The 14,888-nt window shown below is 30.5% G+C and overlaps 1 protein-coding gene and 1 long non-coding RNA gene across 7 annotated transcripts in view; both read left to right on the top strand.

The window, feature by feature from the left end:
* LOC103578742 (uncharacterized) overlaps window positions 1-12,931 on the top strand; it is a 35,407-nt gene extending 22,476 nt beyond the window's left edge. For all 6 annotated transcript variants that reach the window (XM_053739479.1, XM_053739477.1, XM_053739478.1 and 3 more), the window contains 6 exons: window positions 4,813-4,941; window positions 7,485-7,700; window positions 7,780-8,122; window positions 9,230-9,593; window positions 11,057-11,344; window positions 11,430-12,931. In XM_053739479.1, the coding sequence (XP_053595454.1) occupies window positions 4,826-4,941; window positions 7,485-7,700; window positions 7,780-8,122; window positions 9,230-9,593; window positions 11,057-11,344; window positions 11,430-11,992 (1,890 nt within the window). In that variant the 5' untranslated portion in view covers window positions 4,813-4,825 and the 3' untranslated portion in view covers window positions 11,993-12,931. The remainder of the gene's footprint in view (window positions 1-4,812; window positions 4,942-7,484; window positions 7,701-7,779; window positions 8,123-9,229; window positions 9,594-11,056; window positions 11,345-11,429) is intronic.
* A 28-nt stretch (window positions 12,932-12,959) lies between these two features.
* Window positions 12,960-14,555, top strand: LOC128667811 (uncharacterized). The gene is made up of 3 exons (XR_008403768.1): window positions 12,960-13,467; window positions 13,545-13,695; window positions 14,250-14,555. It is a non-coding gene; the product is annotated as an uncharacterized LOC128667811 (long non-coding RNA).
* The last annotated feature ends 333 nt before the right edge of the window (window positions 14,556-14,888 follow it).

Genomic DNA, 14,888 nt, shown 5'->3' on the forward strand with positions numbered 1-14,888 from the left:
TTTAAGAACGATAAAGTAAAGAAAAAAATATATTTAAAAAAATTGCACCTATCGTTTTTTCAATTTTCTACCTGTACATTTGTTTTTTTTTGTTTTTATTTTTTTTTTTTTTCCCCAGTAGGTATAAATATTTGAACCTATTCTTAGATAGTGTATGTCCGTATTATTTTGACACGTCTTTCGTGAAATTTTCTTTAGTACTCTCTAAATCTGAAACAGTGAAAACCACTGAATAATAGTGCATATACACTATTTCACAGTTATAAGTATACCACTTGGTATACTTATAACTGTGAAACAGTGAATATTCACTGTTCCAGATTTAGAGAGTAAGGCGTACCTCTGGGATTTCTTTTGTTATACCGTGACCTCTTTATTGGGTTACACGGGTTAGCTTTCATTAACCCCACGCGGAAAATAAAAAATAGTAGTGGCAACTCTCTGAGATAGTACTGAGTACTTTCTGTGAAAAAAAAATTTCAGAAAGCACTGTATGCTGTTTAGCCTGTATCCACTACTCTCTGGATAGTACTGAGTACTTTCCCAGACAGAAACCATCAATATCTCATATAGTACACTCTTAGTAGTCCGTAGCATCTGTAAAGTAACGACTACTTTGCCAGAAAGTATAGACGCATTTCGAAGATATTACAAGATATATCTGCTGATAGCTCGTGTGTCGATCTGTAGATGACAGTGGTTACTGCGCAAGACAGGACTGTATACTGGCTGAGATAGTAACCAGTATTTTCTCAAATAGTTTTCAGGAATATCTAAGACAGTAAAAGTGAATTTCGATTTTGAATTTTATTATTTCATGAAATTAAGCCGAATCATAATCAATTAACTTTAATTTAAGGAATGAAGTCGTAATACCAATAAACAATTAAAAATTAATTGTGTCAAATAATTTTTTTTTTAAGTTCAATTTTATAAAAAAGTATTAATAATAAATTAACTAAATGAATGCAGTTTTTTTTATAACGCTAATTATTTTATATTGTTTTAATTTTCAAAGATTTATTCAGCTATTTTTTTTTTATTTTCTACAAGTAAACTTTCTTTTCAAAAAACACATTTAATAACGCACATTTAATAACGCATGTGCCCATTCTAATATTATGGTGGTGGGGGAAGAAACTGGTGGGAAAAAAATCCCAAGCTTTCATCGGGACGACTATAAAATTAATTGATTTTGATTCGGTTTAATTTGATGATATAATGAAATTCAAAATCGAAATTCACTTTTATTGTCTTGGATATTCCTGAAAAATATTTGAGAAAGTACTGGTTACTATCTTAGACAGTATACAGTCCTGTTTTGCGCAGTAACCATGGTCATCTACAGATCGACACACGTGCTATCTGCAGATAGTATCTTGTAATATCAGAAACGTGTCTATACTTTCCGGCAAAGTAGTGGTTACTCTACAGATGCCACTGAATACTGTCTAAGAGTGTACTACATGAGAAATTGGTGGTTTCTGCCTGGGAAAACACTCAGTACTATCCAGAGAGTAGTGGATACAGTCTAGATAGCATACAGTGCTTTCTGAATTTTTTTTTTATAGAAAGTACTCAGTACTATCTCAGAGAGTTGCTACTACTATTTTTTATTTTCTGTGCACGAATGACATAACGAAAAAATGAGGCATTACTATATCGATTACATCGAAAGTTCTACACGGTCATATGATGAGTTCGTCATCGTATGCCTCATACATGCAATTACATGACACAAAAATTAAAGTGATACTCTCTTAAATATGAAATAGTGAAAATAGTGACTGTTCACTATTTGCTAGTGAAAAGTATATCACTAATTCAAATAGCGGTATACTTTGTACTAGCAATAAGTGACTATTCACTGCCAAATAGTGATTGTCACGTGATTTTCACTAATTCGTTTTTAGAGAGTATAAATTGTACCGACGATTGTGCCGAGTTGTTTTAAAGATAAAAAAAAAATTTTTTTACTTCCCTGTTACTTTCGGTACACGCAGAGAATTTTTTAGTATTTTTTACATCAAAAATTTACAGAAAAATTACTATGTCATAGTAACACGAGGACTGTATAGAATTATACTACAAATTATCGGTAACGTAGAAATTTTTAAAATACATGTTCGATGACATAGTAATTTTTCTATAAATTTTTGATGTAAAAAATACCGTAACATTCTCTGCGTGTAAAAAAGTGTTGGTCGCAAAAGTGTGCAACCGGTGGTCGTGCAATGCGAATCTATAGTCGGACGATCGAGAGCTTACTCATTATCAAATAATGGGGGTGTGGGAATTATCTAGTGTGTACTAGAGCAACTGAGAGCGTTCCCTTCAGTTAGCATGTTATCCCCATAACCCCACCTAGTCCTTTCGCCGCTATTCTTATGGCTGTATGCAAAATCAGGTCGATAAGATTTTTCAATGAGTATTTATGTAATTTAATGCGAGGAGACCGATTTTGATAATTAAAACGTTGTACGGTGGTCCAGTTTTTTGTTATGAACAATTTAATTGTTTAAACTTGAATTATAAGAAAACTATAATTGATAGTTTTTAAATAATGATAAAATTGGCTTTTTGGCATCAAAATACACGAATAATGCTTGAATCATTTTTCGCCTATCTCTATTATTAATCAAGTTATAACGTCTTGAAAAATACAAACTTTTTGCCAGGTCCGTTTAGCTAAAAATTGCGCGCGCATCCACAGCGAGTAAAGCGCGCATGCGTCTAAATTTAAATGTCGTTCCCTCTGCTTACATTTATAATTTTAATAAAATGTAAAATCATTCAATTAAATAATAATATTAGAAGTAAATAATAACAACAACAACAATAATAATTATTATTGCTGTAATTATTGTTATTATTTACTTCTAATATTATTATTTAATTGAATGATTTTACATTTTATTAAAAGTATAATTGTAAGCAGAGGGAACGACATTTAAATTTAGACGCATGCGCGCTTTACTCGCTGTGGATGCGCGCGCAATTTTTAGCTAAACGGACCTGGCAAAAAGTTTGTATTTTTCAAGACGTTATAACTTGATTAATAATAGAGATAGGCGAAAAATGATTCAAGCATTATTCGTGTATTTTGATGCCAAAAAGCCAATTTTATCATTACTAAAAAGTTATCAATTATAGTTTTCTTGTAATTTAAGTTTAAACAATTAAATTGTTTAAAACAAAAAACTGGACCACCGTAGAACTTTTTAATTATCAAAATCGGTCTCCTCGCATCAAATTATATAAATACTCGTTGAAAAATCTTATCGACCTGACTTTGTATACAGCCATAAATTAGTGGCGAATGGACTAACCGTGAAATGATGGGCAAGCTCTCAGTAGTCTGACTATACTCACATCGGTCTACTCGTCGGCGTTTCCTTGCATCTCTACCACACAACGCCGCCAGTGGTTTTATTTTTTACACCGTCAGTCGCGACTGACCCTCTTTTGAATTCTACTGTGAGAGTTTCACCGAAATAATTTTTTAATCTTCGTATGAGTAATTCGCTCAGTGTACAACACCGCACAAAATACATTTTTTTTTAGCTATAAGCTTATAAAAATCAAAATTTTTGTGAAATGTTCGCAAGTATCAAGTTGTGCTAATTTAATTCATATGAATCGATATTTATTTGTTGGAGGTAGTCAATATCTATAATTTTATAGTTTTATTTTAAAATAAATAAGTTATTAAAAAAAATACAAAGCGGTTTACTCTGGAGATTACCGTGGACACTTTCCGCTATTTTTTTAAGCTCGTCGCGCTCGAAAACGTAGTTAATTTAATAATTATGATACTGAAGTTGAGTGACGTCAAATAATTAAAAATTTTTTTTTAAAAACTACAAATTATAAAAAAAATTGACGTAGTTGAAAAAAAATTTACACCCATAGTTTTTTTAATTTTCTACATATTTTTCTTATGCATATTTTCTTTTATTTCGATTGACTTGTTGAAATCAAAAATCTAAAAATACTAATTTTCTGTTCACTTCAAGATTACATGTAATTGAACTGTTCTAGCTTGAAAATATAACAATCTACATTTAAGCTTGTTTAAAACGTAGATTTTCAAATTCGTACTGAAAAGAAAATTGTTTTAAATTAACAATTTTCAGAGCGCGAAGTTCAAAAAAAAAAAAAATATTGAGAAAAAAAGTTTTGCTTATAAATTAAAACATACCTATCGGTATGTTCATTAAATTTTATTGTAAGTATTTCTGATACTGGATGTAGCCAACATCCATTATTTTTCGGTTTTTTTTCTCTTAACACATAAGTTATTACATGAAAAAAAAATAAGAAGTTGACCCTGAAGGCTATCCCTGAAACTTTCTGCTATTTTTTAAGCTCGAAACGCACGAGAACTTATCTAGTGTAACAATTATTATACTGAAGTTAGATGGCTTCAAATAATTTCTAAATCTTTTTAAAAATGATAAATTCTAAAAAAAAAAAAAAATTTGAAAAAATTTCACCGATAGCTCTCTCAATTTTCTGCATATGCGTAATTTTATTTTGTTCTTTTTTTTTTATTTTTTTTTTTTTTTTTCAACATTAAATTCGAGCCAAAATTATCCTCCCGAAAAAGCAGGTAGAATATTTTTTACAAAATGATTTTTTCATCATTTCTCGGCTTCGCCTCGGCCAACAATTACATGAGATCTGAGACATTTCTTACTTTACTGCCCGAGGTGTAAAATATACTATTTTTTCTATGCTCTTCACGACAGTGAGTTGGCAAAAAAAGTAAAATTCAAAACATAATGTGATTTCATTTTTTAATTTTAACAGGTCCACTTAAAATATGGCTGGTAATGGTCTTACACGGACAAGACGGCGTAGCTCCGTTCTATCCCTACCAGACAGGATTTTCGATGGATATCTGTACCGGTTCGCAAAAAAATTGACAAACAATGCTAGGTATGTTTAGTAATGAATTTTTTACTTTGAATATTCATATATATATATACCTACATACCCATGTACCCATGTTATATATGTGTGTGGTGAATTCTATGTCAAATCAATCACTTTTGAACCAGATCTTTTCGATTTGGCTTAAAACTTTTTTTTTCTTTTTCTATTTCATTAAAATTATTTTTCAGAAAACTTTAAAATTTTTTTACCTAAACTAAAAAAAAGTTATGAATTTTTCCATAAAAAGAGTTGTTTTTAAACAACTATAATTCGTTCAAAAATTCATGAATTCGACCGATTTTTTCTTTCGAAGTGAAATAAAGTTAAAAATTCATATAATTGAATACTTTGAAATTAATTTTTTTTTTTTTTACGGCAACTACATTCAAAGAAAAAAATTTGAAAAAAAAAAGAAATTCGGAATCAGTCTATTTTTAAAAAAGTTATAACTGTTCGAAAAACCAAGTTTTTTTTTTAATTCAAAATTTTGTTTGGGTTCAGTAAAAAATTTGAAAATTTCCAGAAAAATGATATTAGTGAGGTCGAAAAAAAAATATATTTCCCCAATGCATACTAGACCGTTTCAAACAAATCGGCTTTTTTTTTTTTCAAGGACACACTTTAAAGTTTCAGTAGAGTAAAGCCTACGCCCGTTAAAATTTTAGCCCTTAATATTGATACTAAGCACTCCATGATTTCTATTTCCCATTTAAATAACATGAGAAAAGAAATTTCAAGTTTGGAATTTTATATCTCCGCATTGATGTATTGTACAAATAAGCCCAGGATGTATTTTTATAGAAAATTTAACGCTCTACAAACAGGGTATCATGTTTTTTTGATAAATCCAACTGTTCAACAGTTATTTTAACTTGAAATCTAATTTGTAGTAAATTTCGAGATCTTTTTACTTTTTCGGTGAAACTATCAGATTTATCACAGAATGTCATGAGACTGTTTTTGTAGACAACTTTGTTTCCAAAAATTTATCTCTGATAAAGTTTTTTGAAATTCCACATTATTTTTTAGTTATTTTCATTTTAATGTCAAGATCTTACAAAAAATAGTATTCGGATCGATTTTAAGATCTTGACATTAAAATGAAAATAACTGAAAAACAATGAGAAATTTTTGTAAAGCTTTACAAGAAGTAATTTGTAGGAAATAAAATTGACCACAAAAACGGCCTTATGACATTTTCTAATAAGTCTGATAGTTTCGCTGGAAAAATATAAAGATCTACAAATTTACCATAAATTTTATTAAAAGCTTACAGAAATGTATCCTGGGCTTGTTTGTACAATACGTCATTACGGAAATATAAAATTCCAAACTGAAGTTTTTAACTTCCCGTTAAGAAAATCGATGATTTTCTAAAATTCGGGAAGTTATTGGTTTCGGTCCGATTTTCGAAAATCGAATTTTTATCAGATCTTGACGTTTTGAGGTCCTAAGAAGCTATTCTGACTAACTTCACGATGATGTCCAAGTGTATGTGTGTACGTACGTACGTATGTAAATACCTGTATCTTTCGAACGGATGCTCCGATTTTGATCGTTAAGATGCCCTTCGACGCGGCTTGTCAATCTCCAAAAACCCATGAAAAATTGAGCTTGATCGGTCGAGTGCGTTCGAAGATATTTGAAAAATAAATTTTTATCCAAAATGTTTTCTTTACATAACTTTTAATGTGCTCGATGGATCGATTTCAAAATCTAATGAGCTCTAAAACTTTAAAAGCTGCGTTGAATGCCGACTCAACCATCAAAATCGGTTCATTCGTTCAAGAGAAACCGTTGTCGAAAGAATTAAAAAAAAAATTTTTTTTTAGTTTTTTTGAAGTTTCTCAAAATTGACTTAATAAATCAATTTTAAAATTTGATCAGTTGTAGAACTTGATATAACACGTCGATTGCCACCTCAACCGTCTCAATCGGTTAATTCGTTGGAAAGATATCGCTGTCGAAAAAATCGCAAAAAATGTATTTTTCTAATACAATCAAAATTTTTGAAACTAATTAATGATGATTTCTTTTTTTTTTTTTTTTTTTTTTTTTAACAAACGCATATAAAAGTATTTTCGAGTTCGATGAGCTCAAAAATGTATTCACAATAATGTTTTCGAGCTCAAAGAGCGGGAAACAGCGGGAAGTTTTGGGGCTGGCCCGCAGGGTCAACCGACAGCCAGATTTTTTTTTCCATGTTATCTTAATGGGAAAATCGTAATCAGGGAGTACTTGTTACTATGCTAATATTAAGGGGATACGCTACCGGACCTCTTTCTCACACTCAGAGAAATAAACGGGACTATTTTTGTTGCACTCGTTGAGTAAATGAGAATTTTAAAACAATTTTTCTCGGAGACGAATTAGAATTTTTGAAAGTACAAAATTTTTAGCCCTGTGTTAAGGTTTTAAAAAACGCCAAAGACTCTCTATTTTAGGTTTCTAGTGTTTGTACGTAAATTAAATTGAATTGAAAATCGGTTACCGTTACTCCTTAAGGGGCTCAAATTTTAACTGGCGTCTTCTTTTATTTTATTTAGGCGCCTCTATTGCTGTAAGCGAAGTTCGAATGCTTGTAATGCAGCTGGTAGCTTATCTGCTTCTGATGACTTCACTTATCTACCTGGAAAAAATCGACACAATCACGAACCCGATATAAATAGCGATTGCAAATCTCGCTTCAAAAAAGATTTATACATTGCCTGTCGACATCAATTTCGAGATCTCCAAATCATATACAGAGATGTATCGATTATGTAATTTTTTTTATTCTATATAGTGTCCCTCTCTTTAGGTGCTTTGTTCATCGTAATTTTATCATAATACTTTTTTTAGCCATGAAGAAGCTTCTGCTCTTTTAAATTTCAACCAAATGAAACCACAAATGCAATCGTGGCAAAGAAATCAAAAATTTCCAGTCATAACATCATCTGCCGAGTTCAAATCTTGTTTAGCCGAAGAAAATTTTAAAGATATTAATCGGCATAATTCAGGGCGAACAGAATTACAATTTTTACAGAATATTTCACTAACACATAGTGCAATAATTTTTTCTGATGTAAACTTGCTATCTAAAGTAGAAACTTCACAGTTATTTATAAAATCAACAATTACAAACCTTCCGGAAGGTGTGGGTGCACTGCAATTAACATCTATCTCCACTCAATATGCGGATCATGTAAGAAATATGTAGTAGTCTACAGTTCCCAGTACGAAGTGTTTCGTGAAACCATCTCTAACCGGTTGAATTTAATATAAAAAAAAATCTGAGGAATTTAATGGTGCAATTTGCACATCGATCGGAATGATACATCCTTTCACAATTTGCAAAAATGCGTTGAAATCCACGTTAGGCTAGACTTGAATCAAGATTTATATAAAACTGTCACGAAATAATTGCTCAAAAAATCTTTTATTTGAAAGCCCAATAATTGCTTAATATGAAACAATTACTTTATTTATCTAAATGTATGAAATTGAAGCCAAAAAAAAAAATTGATAAATTTATAAAAAATAACGCTAACAGCTAATAGTCTCACTGACGTGGTACACACGGCTCTGAGTGACTGACGGCGATGCGCGCGAAACTCTCCTGTTTAAAATACTCACCGTGGTGACATTATAAAGAAAGTTATAAAATAACGAGAGCATAAATACTTAATATTTATGATTGAATTAATAATTGATTCATTGATAAATATTAAGTATTTTTTGTCTAGTTATTTTGTAGTTTTCTATATAATATGTTACCACGGTAAGTATTTTAAACAGGAGAGTTGGGCGCGCATCGCCGCCAGTCATTCAGAGCAGCGCGTATCACGTCAGTAAGACTATCAGCTCTTAACAATATTTTTCATAAATAAATAAATGTTCTTCGACTTTATTTCAATATATTTTAATAAGAAAATTAATTGTTTCATATTAGGCAATTGTTTTGCTTTTGAATAAAAATTTTTTGGGGCTATTCTTTCCTTCCAGTTATATATAAATCTCGATTTAAGTCTAGCCTAATGCGGATTTTAACACATTTATGCAAATTGCAGAAGGATATAGCATGCTGATCGATGTGCAAATTGCACCATCGAACTCTTCAGATTTTTTTTTTACATAAAATTCAGCCGGTTAGAATTTTTTCCACGAAACGCTTCGTAGTAGGGACAGTAGAGTATGGAACCTCTATATACTTTCTTATCTTCATTTTTTTTTGCCATGTTCTTTTCTCTTTTTCTCACTCAAATACATAAACACACACACACATGCGTCTGCATTACCATATTTATATTAGGTTTTCCCAGTTGTATGGATCATTGAACTTGAAAAATCGGAAAACAGTTGTACAAAAATCGCAGAAGCATTATTGTCTCTGAAACCAATAATTTCACCAAGGGAAATTTATGGTGATTTTGACGACAATTACTATAAAGCAATGAAAACTATATTTCCCGAAGCTTCAATGAAAGGAACATTTTATTCTCATTGTCAAATCATGGTTGATGCTGCTGTTCGTTTCGGGATAGATTTGGAAGATAATTCGACAATGCTAATATTCACTAAAATTGTGTCTCTAAGCTTATTACCGGGGAATAAAATAAAAACCTCTTTTTATTGGATTATCTCATCCATGAGTGTCAATCAACGTAATCATTTTAGTGAGTTATTAGAATATTACAACCGCGAGTGGGGGCAATCGTATGCAAAACAATAAAACTATATGGACATTTATGGGTAAATTATTAGGGTGCTCCAAAAGATACACGCAGAGAATTTTACGGAATTTTTTACATAAAAAATTTATAGAAAAATTACTATATCATAGTAACATGAGAACAGTATGGAATTATTGAATAAATTACCGATAACGTAGAAATTTTTAAAATACACCGAACTGAATTAACAAGGTGCATTGTAATTTTGACAAAACAACAGATTAAGAAATTTAAATTTCTTGGTCAAAATTACAAAGCACCCAGTAAATTCTGTTCGATGTATTTTAAAAATTTTTACAGAATTGGTAATTTGTTCAATAATTCTATACTGTCCTCATGTTACTATGACATAGTAATTTTTCTATAAATTTTTTATGTAAAAAATGCTATAAAATTCTCTGCGTGTATTCAATATTTTATTTTCTCTTAGCTGTTGTAAAAAAGTTTCTTAATGACGGAAAAAATCCTGTCCAAAGGACGATTTTTTGTTTTATTTTTAAAAAGTGTCGCTCGCTGCTTAAGCATCATATGCTAATTGCACCAGGATTTCATTTTTTTTATTTAAAAAATCCTATAACTTCATTTAATGTTCAGGGTACAATTTGAGTTATAAACATAGTTGTAGGAAATTTTATGCTCTACAAAATAGTTTAGAGGCTCAAAAGCTTTAATACGTATGGTTCAAAAATTACAGGTATTGGAAATTGATAACTTTTCAAAAATCAACGTTCAAACGGTTGTTACATCAAAACTGTTACCCGCACGAAAAATATCAAATAAAGGCTTCATAACAAATTTCATTCATTGCAAAAAAGCTTCAAAAACATCAATATAAATTTCGTACTTTACCATAAATTAATATGTTTAGTAAATACTTTTTCGTGGAAATAATCATTTTCAGTTTCTATAACTAAATGATAATATTTTTTTTACTAAATTTACTTTGAATAAAACTCAGCTACGATCATAATGATTATTTTAACAAGTTTATTATACCATAAAATTATTTTGCACTTATTTTGAAATCGATATATGTAAAGACTGTGTTAAAAACATAATCACAACCATACAATTGGTTTTTAAAAAGTTATCGACTTTGAATACCTGTAACTGTTGAACCGTACGTTCTCGAGCTTTTCAGCTTCTGAACGATTTTGTAGAGCATAAAATTTCCTATCGAAACGTCAATGACTCAAATTTTGTTTATAAAAAAAATATAATTTCCATGTCATTAGCATGGAAAAATTCATGCAGCGAGTGCCACCTTTTAAAATTAAACATTAAAAATCGTCCTTTTGACAGAAGTTTTTCTTCGATAAATAGAAACTTTTTTTTACAACATCCGAAAGAGAAAAAATATTTTTTTTTTTATTAAAGAACTATAGTAATTATTAGTTATTCATTAGAGCATGTATTGTCTGGTCATAATCAATGCCATTTTCACTTGCAAAATTTACAATTAAAAGGACGTATGAATTGGAATAGTAACAAAGTTAAAAATCTTTTTAATGGGGTCAAAAATTGCAAGTTTATCGTTAACTGTTGGAAAAGTATGGAGGAAGAAGACTCAGACTTTGAAGATTTTTTGAGAAAAACCTCACATATTTTGAGCCCAGTTTTACGAAATATTATGTTTGTTGGTGTAGTCCTCCCTGCGCAATTTGATTTGGTAAAATTAACCGTAACACAAAATGGTAAGTAAACTGGAAAAACTGCAAATAAAAATTCTTAATGAAATAACCTTCATTTTTAATATTAATTAATAATTTTTTGATATAGTTGGACAACTTCGAGCAATACCTACTTTGCCAAATGATCGTTTATTGGCTGAAGCAACGCGAATGGATCTGCGTGCAATTGATAGACAAACTAATGAGGCAAATGACGATGATGAGTTCCTGCCTGATCTTGCAGACCATCTGATGGATGCAGAATCCACAACCGAGGAGGCGAACGAAGATGTAAACGAAGCAAATGACGATGTGGAACTTTCGCCTGGTCCCGCAAACCATCCGATGGCTGCAGAATCCGTAACCGAGGAGGCGAACGAAGATGTAAACGAAGCAAATAACGATGTGGAACTTCCGCCTGGTCCCGCAGACGTAATAGCTGTAGATGAAAACATTGAGGCAACCGAAGTGGTCATAGTAGACGCCCGGGTCTCCGAGCAATGCTTAATCTGTCGAGTAGGAAAAACGCCAACAAAACTTTATAGACCATGCCTACATGTCGTGACTTGTGGACCCTGCAACAACAAATGGTTCAAAACAAAGATGGATGAGGGACAATTGTTTACATGCGTACTGTGCAGAGATTTAGTACAGGAAACAGAAGACTTCTAAGAGCCATAACCAAGATTTCTTTTTTAATATTATGATTTATTACTATCACTATTACTTATTACTATTACTATCATTTATTATTATTATTTTAACTTTTTTTGTAATTGCTAGTTTGGCAGATCTTAACTCAAGAGAAACAGTTATTACTCGACTCATTTACTTCTTCGTTCAGCTTCAACTCTACTTGAAAATTGTTTCACTTAGATTCAATTCTATTCAATTATATTTTTACTCAGCTTCAACTAAACTCAGCAACAACTTTACTCAGCTACAACGCTACTAACAAATAATTGCGATTTTATCGATAAGCTAAAATACGTGGGTAGAGTTTTAGCTGAGTAATTGTAGCTGAGTGAAAATAAAACTGAGTAGAGTTAAAATGCTGAGTTGAAAAATATTTGAGTAGATTTGAGACTGAGTAGAAAAGTTGATGAGTAGAGTTATAATCATTTCTATTGAGTAGAGATGTTCTGAGGGGACATGTAAAGCCCGCTAGCTTAAATTTAGTTTGTTCACTAGACCAGCATGAAAATTATTTTTTATAACATTCAGCAGGCGTAATAAAAGGAGAATGTCAGTTCTGCAGAAAACAAGTCTTCATCGAAGCAGTCTTGCTCATCAGCCGATTTGATCATTTAATTTCAAATTCAAAATATTGTTATTTTTTTTTTAGCAAAAAATCCTGAGGCTTACTGGAATAATTGACAGACATAATCATGGAGAATGATATTAATTCTGAAGATTTTGTTTTAATAATATTTCTGTTTATTTCAGCAACTTTTACATAATTATTAAGCAAAATATAATTTTAATATTTAACTTGAAATTTTCAACTAAATTTTCAGATTTGACGAAATCGATGGGAGGTGTAATACTACTGGATATTTTGAATTTTACACTGTAAAGAAAATACTGTTTTCAAGTATCTGCGTGTTTGTATCCCCCCCCCCCCCCCCCCCCGAATAAATATTTGTTTAATCATCGTAAAAATATACTCCAACCAAGTAATATTTTCTTGATTGAAGAATTTTTATACTTATTTTAAGACAACATTCTTGGTTGGAGTACATTTTTACTAAGATTAAACAAATAATGTTCTCGGGGGGATACAAACACGCAGATACTTAAAAACAGTATTTTTTGTTTTCAGTGTAAATCTAATAACATTTCATTCAGTGAATTTAATGTCATTTGCAAACTTGGAATATTTATCTTAATAAACTTAGCTAGATTTTAAAACTTACAGGAATCAATGCAAATATAATGGTTGGAGATGGAGTAAAGAACAAAGTTTTCTTCTAGCAGTTTTTTATTCCAAATAGTTGTAAATTTAATTTTTAGGTTAAGGAAAGTTTAATTACATATTTTATACTTTTAGCCAAATTGTTGAGTTTTATAGAAACCTACAGGAAAATGATGAATACCCTACAGGGAAAAAGATCTTCAAGGTGTTTGTTGAAAGAACATCAATTAAAGTAAGGGTGCTTTAATTTATATTTGGTAGATTATCTAATAAGATGTGATACAAATATTTAATTTTATTCGAAATCAGTTACAGGTCAATAATATCCTAGAATCCAATCATGATGAAGTGTCAAATCTAAAAAGGAAGCGTGAGGATGTTCAGGACGATAGGAACCATGGAAACACAATTTTTATTCGATGGAAGGATATAAAGGTGGCCGACTACACACATTCAATAGGTAAAAATTTTTTTTTTAATCGTTTAATTGCATTCGAATACAGGATGGCCACAAACGGGGAAAACCGCGGGAATTATCAGGGAATTTAATGCAACCGGAGAATGTCATTAGGTAATTTTAAAAAGCAACCGGGAATTTAATCGTGACAGTCACAAAATTAAACATTTTTCAGTAATACAGTAATCATGACAATTAAAAAATTTTCATCAAATCCAAAACTTTAAAGTAATTTTCAACAGATTATAACTCGAAGAAAATCGATCGTACAACATAAAAATAAACGGCAAATTGTAGCTCTGAGGGTCTAGTTTTCTGATGTAGACTTGAAATTTTTTCATTTTCAAACTTAAAATATCTAAATAATACGAATGACAATTTTGAATTGGAGAAAAATGTGAAAAATTTAACTGGAAAACCGAGAAATATCAGGGAATTTAGAAATTATTTATTTGTAGCCACCCTGAAATAGTTTCGTACAATTTGAATTTTAATAATTTTTTATTTGGCATGCCTAATGACTTATTAAAATTCCAATGTTTAAATTTGTTTTTCAGAAATGAAACAGAATGAAGAAAAAAACAATCACGAAGACATTAAACAAGATTAATAAAGAAAAATTTAAAAAAATAGTAATATTATTGTATTTGAGTTTTACATGTGAGTAAATGTAAATTTTTAAGATTGAATGCGCGAGTACTCGGCCAGGTTTTACTGGGATTTCCCTTGGCCGCTGCATTAATATAGGAAATACAGGCAGATGCAGTACGATTCGCGAAGTCGGGCCCAGCCGCATAAAGAACGTAAAAAATGTTGATATTTTTTATTTACTCTTTAATAAAACGTAATTTATTAAAATTTTACTGTGCGTTGCCTATAAGTCTCCTTATAACCCTTCAAATATAATGTATCATAAAGAATTCATACACTTTATTATATGATATAATGAAAACATCAAAGTAGTTTTAAAATCAGCAATTTGGATTTAAAATTAAGATATAATGTAATTAAAAAAATTAAGATATAATGTAATTATTAACAAAAAAAAACAGTCGGCGTAAAATGACATTGCTAGAGTTAGTCATCGAGATATGAATTCAAGTATAAACTATTGAGCAATATACAAATAAAATGCGATCATTGGTATATCTGTCGTCCAATAATGAAAATTTTAATTATACAATTAATTAACTTTA

This window comes from Microplitis demolitor, chromosome 5 (assembly GCF_026212275.2).
Source record: "Microplitis demolitor isolate Queensland-Clemson2020A chromosome 5, iyMicDemo2.1a, whole genome shotgun sequence".
NCBI lineage: Eukaryota > Metazoa > Arthropoda > Insecta > Hymenoptera > Braconidae > Microplitis > Microplitis demolitor.